At 37.2% G+C, this 12053-nt stretch overlaps 1 protein-coding gene across 1 annotated transcript in view; it reads left to right on the top strand.

Annotated features, from left to right (window-relative positions):
- LOC145293157 (uncharacterized) overlaps positions 1-12053 on the top strand; it is a 178064-nt gene that overhangs the window by 114691 nt on the left and 51320 nt on the right. The window contains exon 3 of the mRNA XM_080139607.1: positions 1196-3450. Coding sequence (XP_079995733.1) covers positions 1196-3450 — 2255 coding nt within the window. The remainder of the gene's footprint in view (positions 1-1195; positions 3451-12053) is intronic.

Consider the following 12053-nt stretch of genomic DNA (forward strand, 5'->3'; position numbering starts at 1 on the left):
AAATGTTTTTATGAGGTGTATCTCTTAAATGAGTATATACATATGCATTTATACGTATATACATGCAAGCATGTGTATATAAAAAATAAACATAATCACACACCTGTGCATCTATACAACAAATAAAATAAGAAACAAATTCTGTAAAAGAAATTTTGAAAGTTAGTCCTGTAACAGATATGAAATAGTAATAATACAATAAAATAACAATACAATACAATCTCTACTTGTAGAAAAGGCATTGTGTGTGTGTGAGAGAGAGAGTTGTTCCTTATAGGCTCTGAAACACCTGTGCTAATTTTTTTAAATTTCATACCAATATACTTTATGTGTCTGGGACTGTTCTTAAATAGGTTTTGTATTAGAATGCCTCTGATAAATATTGAAAATTGATAACCGAAAAATCTGGTTAAAGGAGGAACAGACCAATTTCAAATAAAATTACCACCTTATAAAGCCTCTAACATCACAAGTGCATTTGAGGAGTTTTATCACTATACAAGCGGAAGGAATCAGTATATAAAATCAACAATAGGTTCTTTAGTAAGACAGCGATTTGTTTGAAATGAATGTTTCTGTTTAGAACATTACTGAACCATGATACTTGACTTTTGCATTTTTAAACTTTAATTAATGCCATTATATAAAAATATTTTTATAAAATTAACAATAGGTTCTTTAGTAAAACAGGGGCGTTTTTGAAATGGATGTTTCTGATTAGGGCACAATTAAACTATGATACTTGACTTTTGTATTTTAAACTTTAATATAATATTATATTAGAATAATTTTATAAAATCAACAGTAGGTTTTCTACAGTGCAATGTAGATTACAACGTATTGTGAACTAAATCACTGTAAGAAAGCATGTGAAATTTCCTCCAGTTGTGATGGATCCCCAACTAAAGCAATTTGATTGAAAAATCGGCCAATAAAATTATGGTAGCGAACATTCATTGATTCTCATTCAATGCCAGGCAACGCCGGCCGGGTTTCCCTGCTAGTATAATATAATAACAATACAATATAAAAGCAATACAATATAATAATAATGCAAGTAGAATTGGAGGAGAGGGTACATTTCCTACTTAAGTATAAATTTAAATTTGTCTGAGTGAGCAAAGTTAATTTTATATTGTTTTTATTGAGTTTCACATTTGTTTTTTTTGTTTTGTTTTTTTCTTTTTTTCTTTAGGAATCTAGCTTGAATGTACATCCAGAATGGGAAGAGCGTATTGTAAATTACCTTGCCCACAAAACTCATCCTGTAAAGACCATGGAGCTGGCACGCCTCGTGAATGTTCGCTCACGCAAAGAAGTGAATCCCACTTTGTACAGCATGGACAGACGAGGTCTTATCAGGAAACATGGAATGCAACCTCCAACATGGGTAATTGCAGACCCTCCCCAATCCCATGGTGGATACAACCAAAACGATACCCACTACTCAAGCAGCCCAGGAATTTATCAACACAGTCCCGTTTCGAGAACTCCTCAGAACTTTTATCCCAATAATCGTGAGAGCTATCGAGGGCATAAAGCTCCAAATAATAATTACCCGCGCTCCAAACGAACAACTTCGTACAGAAGTGACTGGCATAACTTTTGCCCACCTCCATCTCATTTATATCCGGAGGGCAAAAATGACTCACTTATCTACAATCATAACAACAAAGATAACGAGATCTTATCACTAGGAAACGCTAGTTCTCCAAACAGATTGAGATCTGAAAGTTGTAGCCCAGATGAATGTGAAGCACTAGAGACTGCCATTGCTAATTACCCACATAGTGGTGGATATGGCCAGAGTTACTCTGGACATTTCCCTGTAACCCCTGAACCAAAGCAAACTGGTAAGAGAAGGAGAAATTGTGATAGTTTTGGTTTGCAGCAGCATCCATCAAATGGTACGATGCCGATGAAAAACAGCGAGAAAATTCAACAGAAAAAAATGGAATTTCAGGATGAGAGATACTATGATGGAAACTACCAATCCTCTTCATCATCATATTCCTATTCTGGCAATTTTTCAATGAACTATGCAAATCATTTTGATATGCAGGTATACCATCCGTTAGAGCGAGAGGACTCCAAGGATAATAATGCACCTCCTTCGCGTGCATCAATGGAAATGATCAAGAAGGAATCTAAGGACATCTCCTCACTTGAACGAATCTCTCCCAAGAGAAATTCTAATACTAAAGGTTGTAATCCTGAGACTCATGACCCTCAGGCTAGAGTTATTTCCTTCCTGGATAAAACTATGAATGGCTCTGCGAAGTCACGGGAAATCGCCAAGCATACAAGTCTTTCTCTGGAAGATACCCAGAAGATATTGCATAGTTTGTGTAAGAAGAAAATAGTCACAACAATTGGTGAAGATATCTACATCATGGCTAAGAATGCATCCAGCTATGAGAATGAGATTCCAGCAGGAAAAAACTCCTCTTCAAATCTTAATTCAAACATGTCACGTCAATTCTCTGGTGGAAATCGACAGCCTCCTGCACCCCCGCATGTACTATTGGCAGATAATGGCATCAATTCCAACAACATGAAAAGTGTTTATTTCCAGGGTAACAGTGCTCCCAAACAGTCTGGGTCCAACTCAAATGAATCAAAACCATCACAGAGTCAAGTGGGCAGAAGTCCCCATCTACCCCCCTCTCCTCATGAACTGTTAGCAAAAGACCCCATTTTCAAGGGAGATGTCACTACACCCAATTCAAATGCTTCAAAGGACTACAACCAGTCGTCATCATCTTCGTCAGCATCCTTGTCGTCCTCAACGTCAAAGAACTCAAGGTGGAATAGCAACACTGCATCGACAGATAGTTCCAGAGCTCCCATCACGACCTCTGCTTCAACATCGTCAACTACATCATTTGCTCCCGCTCCTAGCAAGTCTGCCTCTAATTCAAAACAGACTTCTTCTAGTCAAAGTAAGCAACCATCTCCAAGTCCAAAACAAAACTCCAAGGGCTCCAAAGGTTCCAAAAGTTCTAAGCAGAGAGCCACAAGCCCCAAACAAAGCAGCACTCCTAGCTCCCAGGCGTCCTCTCAGTCAAACTCCAATTCTACCACAACTGCCACTTCAAGCAAAAACAATAAAAATAGTAACAACAACAACAACACCTCCATTGAGAATTTGCAAGATGCCCTCAAGAATGTGTCTATCTCGTCCCCGACTGAGACTACTGAGAGCAAAACACCTACATTGGCAGAAATCAAGGCAGCAGCAGTGGCGCAGGCGTTGGCCGACAAAGCGGCTGAGAAAGGAGCTGACAAGTCTGGTACTGATTCATTGGCACCAAATCTACAGATCACCTCAGAAAGTTTCGCCGCTCTCAACAAAAATCCAGTTAGCGCACTGATGGAATATGCTCAACAGCGACACTTACCCGTTGAATTTAAGCTTTTGTCACACAGAGGACCTTCTCATCGACCGTTGTAAGTATCCTTTTTTTTCTAGTTCTATTTGTTTTTGTTATATAATAAAAACCAATTGTTGATTATAAATTTTCAAAAAATTTCTTTTAGTAATGGATTACAATGCAATAAAATTAAATCTATATATTAATATGCTTTCTTTTATGTTTTGTGTCATTCTATCAGTAATACATAAAAAAAAATAAATAAAGGCAAGCAATCTACGAAAGATTAATGCAACAACAGTAAACGTAGTCACTAGTTTTGTCTTCTCTGCACCAGCCTCTCAAACCAAAGGTTCTCAAGTCCTTCGCCACCCTTACTCAAGGCACGCCTCCATGCTGGTCTATCTTTGGCTAGCTCCTCCCACACATTCACATCGATGCCAAGAGCAATCAGATCCCGTTTGGTCACATCTTTAAAGCGCAGCACCGGCCGACCGCGGCTTCTTGATCCATTTGCCAGTTCACTGTAGAGGATATCCTTAGGGAGACGGCCATCGGGCATTCTACGCAGGTGTCCAAGCCAGCGCGATTGTCGTATCTTGAGTGTCTGGAACAAGGAGCGGCTGCTGCCACGTCTTAGCACCTCTTTGTTGGTGATTCTATCCCACCAATTGATGCCCATGATACGTCGCAAGCATCAGAGATGGTAGACGTTCAGTCTTTTCTCGTGACGAGCATACGTGGTCCAAGTCTCTGCTCTATACAGTAGGATACTCAGAACACAGCATTCGTAGATGCGGTATTTTGTGCGAGAAGTAAAGTATTTATTGAACCATGCTCTTTCACGTAGTCGGTTGAAAGTAGACGCTGCTCTACTTATGCGCATTTGTAGCTCCTGTTCAATGGATACTCCCTTGTTGATGTTGGATCCAAGATACGCAAAGTTCTTGACAGTCTCTAATTCGTGGCCATTGATGGTGATTGGTGATGCATCACCCTGGTGCATCACAACTGTCTTCGTCACACTGATTACCAGTGCAAACTCTGCGCAAGCAGCGCTCAATTTGTCAAGCAGCCGCTGGAGTCCACAATTTTTTCTCCTGGTCATAGCGTTTCTTGGACACAATAGAGGTCCTTCTCAATTTTGTGTACTTTAGCAACAATTTTTACAATACCAATCTTATTTTTTTGCTGGGTTATAATGCATTAGAAATATATCTGACATCAGTTTTTTATCGAACATTCAGGTGTCCATTTCCACACTCTGTTCTTTTTTTAGTAGCTCATTCAGTGAAGCCTGAGGTTGTGCATATTGGGAATGTATGTTTGGTAATAGTTTGCAAACCTCCAAACACTTTGTAATTTGGTAATATTTTTGGGAGCTGGCATATCCTTTATAGCTGTAGCCCTTTCTGGGTCTGGTTTTCTATCATTTTTGTCGATGATGTGTCCCAAGTATTTTATTTCTTCCATAAAGAAATCGTACTTTCCATTTTTTTTTTTTATTTTAAGACGAAAATCCTGTATTTCATATTTTATTATGATAATATCATCCAGGTATGCAATTGCAAAATCAAGGTTACCAAAATTTCTTAAAAATAGCAAGCACTACCTTGATTCCAAAAGCTAACCTTTCAAATTTGAATAACCCCTTATGGCGTTTCTGAAGTTTTGAGATGAGGATTGATTATTCCTATTATTTGTTATCATCTTGATTTTCACAACATTTCGGTCAGTGTAACCTCCAACCTTCTTCAGGTGTATCTTGTCAAACTTGGGAATATTTCTGTCAAACTCAGGAATTTGGACAGAATTTCAAGCGGAACCTTTTATTTACTTCACGGGGGTAGCGTGCTCTTGTTCCGTCAGCCATGACTGGATAGAGGTCCTAAGTAATTCGCAACTGCATTTTTTTCGTAGCTCACACTGAGAATTGAACCTTCAATCTTCAGGAGAATATCACTTTTACAATTGATTTTTCCAAGTATTCTAACCACTGCACCACAAGTCCTATTAATTCTGACTTTAGATTTTACTGCTCTATCAATAATTTCCACTTTTTAACAAAAAATATTATAGCCAACTCCTACAAATTGTTGCATCCAATCTTTCTCAAAACGATTTCTTGTATTTCTTAACAGGAACATTTTTAATTTCTTTGTCATACTGTTAAATGTTAAATTAGTGATTAATTCTCGTTCAAAACTTATTTTTGACCCAGTCACCATTCTAGCTGTTTTGCAAGACAAGATGGTAGGTTTATTTAATCTTTTTCATGTATGCAAATTAATGATTGATGTCTGATCCTGAATCTAACTGAAGCTTAACATCTTTAATATTTTCACCAGCATATATTAACGGGATAATAATGTCCTTTCATGTTATTTTCTCTGGAGAATAGATTTTGACTTTTTTATGTATCTTTCTTATATACAGGATGCCAGATTCTCCAATGTTCCTTGAATCCTTTTTAACTCTAATCACTTGCGGGCAGTTTTCTGCTAACTTTTTTAGTGTCAGGTTTAGCTCTTTTTTCTAATTTAGTTAAAACTTTGCATCAAATTTTCGTCTTTCACCAATACCAATCCTTGTACAAATATCAGGCCTTTGAAATAATCAGAAATCGGTTCAGCTAGTTTAAAATTATTGCAATGTTTGCTGACTATTGATGCAAAAGTTAATCATCTTTCATGATTGAATTCAGACATTTCTGTGAAATAACATTTTTCGGCTGAACAATTCTGTTAAGAGCTTTATGGTTTCCGAAAAATTTAAATCATGTTTTTTACAGTAAAATGTAATCCACAAATTTGTTGTCCTCTGTGCATCCCATCAATGTTATGTAGGCCCTTATACCTTCTAAAATATGAGACAGAAGCTTTGTTTTCATCTGAGGTGTAAATGAAATTGTCAATAGTGTTCCAAACTGCACTTGGTGAGAATGCTGTATTACTTTCCGTAACTTGATTTTTACTTTGTAATAATAAATCTGTTTTCTCTTGTTGTTCCAGTAGCATCTGTTTTTGTTTTTGTTCAGTAACAGTTTTCAAAATCTTTTATATTTTCTTTTGTTGCTCCTGAAATTTTGCTTTGCTTTTTTTAATTTTTTTTTAGTGTTATTGCAGTAGTCTGCTTGTGTTGTTGTTTCATCAGATATTTGATTAATTCGACCTGTCTTTCTTCATTCTTTTGCTGATAATTCATTTGTTATTTTCACAGTTTCACATGGTTATTTGAAATCCTCCATGGTTCCTTATTCTCTTTTAAGAAGAAAGAAGTAAAATAATTATGGCTTTGAACGTATGAAAAAAAATTTATGATTTTCTACATAGCGTCTTTTTCTTAACAACGATCAGCACAATGTACCAAGTTGCTGTTTTTAACTTTTATATTTGGATGAACATATCTCGACTCAAACAAAAATTTATTGATCAAAAAAAGCACCGTCAGAATCAACACACAAGTGCATTTATGCCAAGAACATAAAAATCTTGCGTTTTGGTGGCAATAGAAGTCGCTGAAGGTGTTTCTGATATCGCTTAGGTTTTTAAAGCATTTCTCATGCAGAGTGTTGTGAAAAAGTGGTAGGTGAGAGGTTGGGAGAGTATAGCGCATGAGGCAGTTCCGTAGCCCCAATTCATTCAACTTCTGCAAGGTCGGTTTAGCAACATACAGTCGGACATTGTCATGGAGAAGAATTGAGCCTTTTCTGTTGACTAATAGTGGGTGTTGTTGTCAAAGATTCTGATGCATTATATCTATTTGTTGACAGTACTTATTTGCCATAAAGGTTTCACCTGCATTCAAAAACTAATGACTGATTGCAGACCACCAAACAGTCAGTATGACCTTTCTTTTGGTGCAACTCTAGCTTCAGGAAGTGTCGCAGAGCTTTGTCAGCATCTAACCACTGAGCTGAGCATTGCCAGTTGTCGTAAAGAACCCACTTTTTATCGCAAGTCATCGATTCAGTCAAGAAACTGGTCGGTTTTGTTGCAGGAAAAAAGGGAAGATGATACTTCATAACAATATTTCTTTTTGATGCTGTTCAATTCGGAAGGCACCCATTTATTAAGTATTTTTATTTTTACAATCTCTCTTAAGTGCCTGGAAATCGTCATATACATTACATCTAATTCAGAAGCAAGTTCTTGAACAGTTGTGCGTGGATAGGCTTTGACTAAGGCTCTTAATTGATCGTTGTCAACATCGAATGGCTGACCACTACATTCACCGTCTTCAAGATTTGTCGCTGCCACAAAATTTCTTAAACCACCATTGTGCTGTGTGTTCAGTAGTGATTCCTGGGCCAAACACTTTATTGATATCGCAAACTGTTTCTTTTTTACATAGGAGTCACTACTTATCAAGGCCCAGAGGCCACTCACTGATCAGGGTTAAAGAGTGCACAATAGTCAATGGGACAATATCATAGTAATCGTTAGTAGTGAAAATTTAGTAAATTGAATTACTTAAAGGGAACGGTTCATCAAGAGCTTGTTTACATTGGATTTGAAGACGATCATATTGTAGTCAGCTGGAAAGCAGGCAAACGAAAGAGAGTTCCACAGGCGTGCAGTTCTAAGAAAGAAGCTTTGTTCATTGAATCTACGTTTAGGTTTAGGCACAGATAAAGAGTGGGAGAAATTATTGATATTGTTTTAAGCTAGACGAGTGTTTCTCATGAAAGTTTGGCGAGGTGGGGGGGGGACTATATATTGGAGTTCAGACGAGCACTTGCCATGAAAATAACAATAAAGCAGAGACATGCTCACAAAGTCTCTTCTGTGAGAAAGAGGTTACAGGGAAGAGAAAAGGGCATTCCCTACCAGGCTACAAAGCCTATTTTGAACTCGTTCAAGGCAGAATAAGGTCTTCTAGCAGCTCCTGCCCAGATATGGCAACAATTCTCCATCCTTGGATGTATCTGGCTCTTATATAGGTAGAGAATTGCATCAGCAGTGAGATATCTACTGGATCGATAGAAAGATCCCACTATTTTTCCAGCGACCTTGGCAACGGATTTAATGTATGTGTTCCATTTCAGATCAGAAGTAACGGTCAAACCCAGAGGCTTGTCAAAACATAGAGCCTCCCCAAGACAAGAGTCATTCATTTCAATTGATGCCAAATGGGGATCAGAGAGTTGATGATGTAAAGATAAAAGCTTGGTTTTAGATGCATTAAAAGTAACAAGCCACTTCTTTTCCCATTCTACGTGTTCAAGATCAGAGGAGAGAGAATCAGAGAGAACTTGGTCGTTTACAGCCTTTGATGTGCTGCCATAGATGGTAGTGTCGTCAGCATAAATGTCTATGAATGATCTAAAGATGTGATTTGGAAGATCATTCATGTAGATCAGGAAGAGAGTTGGGCACAGGATAAACTCCTAAACCAATACTGTGAGCTTCTGATTTCTGCCCATCAACCACTACTCTTATGAACCTATCAGAGAGATAGATTTAATAATTGAGAAGACATTTTCAGCTATACCATAGTTGGAGATCTTGTGAAGTAGACCTTTATGCCATACCCTATTGAAGGTCTTTGATATGTCAAGAGCAACTGCCCTAGAAAGGAAGCCTCCATCGAGAGATTCGCTAATCCTATGAGATATAACCGTTAGCGCATCTGCTATAGATCTAGCAGAATGGAAATTAAATTGCATGTCACTAAGGTTATTTTTGCTGAGGTGGTTGACTACTTCTCTATTTAACACAGATTCCAGCAACTTACTCATGACACACAGGAGACTTATTGGTCTGTACTGAGAGGGAGACGACCGATCACCTGAATTCTTAAATACAGGACATACTGATGAGATTTTCCAGGGTGTTGGAAAGCAATTCTCCTTAAGACAACACTTAAACAGCTTTGTAAGTGTGGGAGCTAGTTTTGGTTGAAGCTTTTTGAGCATTATAATAGGAATTCCGTCAAAGCGAATTGCTTTACTGGAATCAAGGTTTTTAATTAGCTTGGCAACATTGTGCACAGATATTTGTATGTTGCATAGCATGTTTTCTGATAGAGGAGGAAATACTGGGGGTTAGTGATCTTCATCATATAGGGTAGAATTAGCTGCAAAGCTTTTGGTAATGAGATTGGCTTTGTCTGCTGCTGACAAGATTACCTCAGGTCCATTGATGATAGTTGGGATCGAGCACACATTTCTGTTCAGGATTATGTTTGCTATTTGCCAAAACTGGTGGAAACCAAGCTGCTGCTCAGCTACTTTGGACTTGATGGACTGAGCATACAACTCTCTCACATTCTTCATTACTCTTACAGTGGTAGTCCTGAAGGTGGCTTTAGTCTCAGTACATCTATTATGTTGGAAGCGATGAAAAAAGTGATTTCTGTGCGCAATGGCAGCAGCACATTTTGGCGAGAACCACAGCTGGCTGTTAGGTTTTTGCTGGAACTGTTTTAAGGCTATGAAACAGTCTATACCTACAATTAACCATTCCATCAGGTCTGATACTATAGAGGACACATCCTTTTTAAACATGGAATGCAGAGGTAGATCTGATATAAATGCCCAGAAGCTATCCCAGTCAGCCATAGAATATCAATATACTGTATGATGGAGAGGTATATCTGAGGATTTATTACATTTCATTCTTATCTTAATTGATACAACAGAGTGGTCGGAAGATCCCAGTGGAGACAGAATGGAAGATTAACATAGCTCAGGGCAAGTTGTAAGAAAAAGGTCTAGGAGATTTACATACTGGCCATCAGTGTCGGACACACAGGTGGGTTCGTGAACAATCTGAGTGAGGTCATAAGCAATGGAGAAATCATAACAGAATCTACTCTTGTCATCGGTCTTGTTTGAGTGAATTAACCATTCCACATTGTAAACATTGAAGTCTCTACAAATGTGAATGAGCAGACAGGATGTGATCAATTTTCTTATATGCTTTTAAAGAGAGCAAATATAAACCAAATAGTGTGAGCAAGTGCAACCCAGAAGCACATATAGGCTAATTTAGGATCTTCTCTGGAGATGTCCCTACCACATGTAAAGCCATCTTTAATGTAGGCATATATTCCATGCTTATGGCGATCTTGGGGGCCAGATTGGGAAGTTAAGTTAGAGTATGCTTTAATTACAAACTTATCTAGGGAAATAGTCTGTCCAATGCCAGTTTCATTTAGAAATAATAAGTCTGGTTTAGTCTCCTGGGTTTCAACCTCTGGAAGGTTGGAACATAGACCCCTGATGTTGGAAAAGGAGACATGGTAGTTGGAGTCTACGTTGGAAGTTATAGATCTGGGTTTAATTGTGTATTTTTTCTGGAAACTTTTCATGATGGAGTTTTGAGATTTGTGGAATAGGTCGACAGACTTGGCTTAGGGCAGGGCAGAGAGGGGAAGTAAGAGAGAAAAAGAAACAAAGAAATATTTTTTCTTTTGTAGCACAGAGTAAGGTAAAGTCATAACAATTACCCATTAATATGGCATCAAGAAGCCCTACCAGAAGCTACTGCATGGTCCAGAATCCATTCACCAAATGGCAATATAGCAGTCCCAGTACTTTGCACCTGCTGATAGGACAACCTCCTTAGTGATTAATCCAAGGTTTAGGTCCCTGACTATCAGGTGGATAACATCAATCCAGTTAAAACATTTACCTCCAGCCCCCTTACTAGTGACATGGCTACAAGGATAGACATAGAAACAGAAAATTTCTGACATCTCTGGTGACTGTTCATGTAAAATATTGCCAACCTAGAATACAGCTTTTTCTTCTCCCTTTGTCTTCTGACAATCACTCATTAAAAATAAGGAGAAGTGAGAGTTCCAGGAACTGCCAATAACGCATCCACAATGCATTGTCTACTCTCCATTAAAAAAAAATAATGATAATATTGGGTATTGTACTTAATAAAAGTCTAATTGACGTATTTAAGGGAAAGTATGATGATAGATTCTCTTCTTACTAACTGAAAATAAATAGAATTGTTGAATCTATTTATGCTATAATTAAAATCAACTTGCTAGATACAATGAGTACATTCATGGACGAGAAAATCTCTTATTAAATAAAACAAATAAAAAATATAAATTAAAAACTGAAATAAATATAGTTAATATTAACATTTGCATCTAAAAAAAAATAATAAATATCGCAACAACTTATCTGCTAAAAGCTTCCATCTTCAATGCAAACTATTAAAGAAAGATTTTATGGAGCAATTTAGCTTTGGCAAAGATAGGAAGATTTTTGTGAAACAATTCAACTTTGGCATGTAAAAAAAATTTTCAAAAAAAACAATAGACTTCGAAACCTTTAAATTTGCTATATAAAACACATCATCAGTCAATTATTAAACAAAGGCTTATTAAAAAACTTAAAATTAAATTTTAAAATAACTTTTTTAATATTAAATTTCGAATATGTAAAAAAATATATTAAATGATATAATGAAAGATTTCACTCATCTTATGTAGCTTTGGTTTTAAAGTAAAAGAAGGAAAATGCAATTTCTTCATGGAAGAAATAAAATACTTGGGACACATCATCGATAAAAGCGGTAGAAGATTGAAGCCAGAAAGAGCCACAGCTATAAAGGATGAGCCAGCTTCCAAAAACGTTACAAAATTACAAAGTTTTGGGTGGTTAGCAAACTATTACCAGGCATTTATTCCCAATATGCATGACCTCTGGGCCCC

The sequence above is a fragment of the Euprymna scolopes genome, chromosome 14, assembly GCF_053919585.1.
Source record: "Euprymna scolopes isolate OS-2025 chromosome 14, ASM5391958v1, whole genome shotgun sequence".
In the NCBI taxonomy this organism is placed as follows: Eukaryota; Metazoa; Mollusca; class Cephalopoda; order Sepiida; family Sepiolidae; genus Euprymna; species Euprymna scolopes.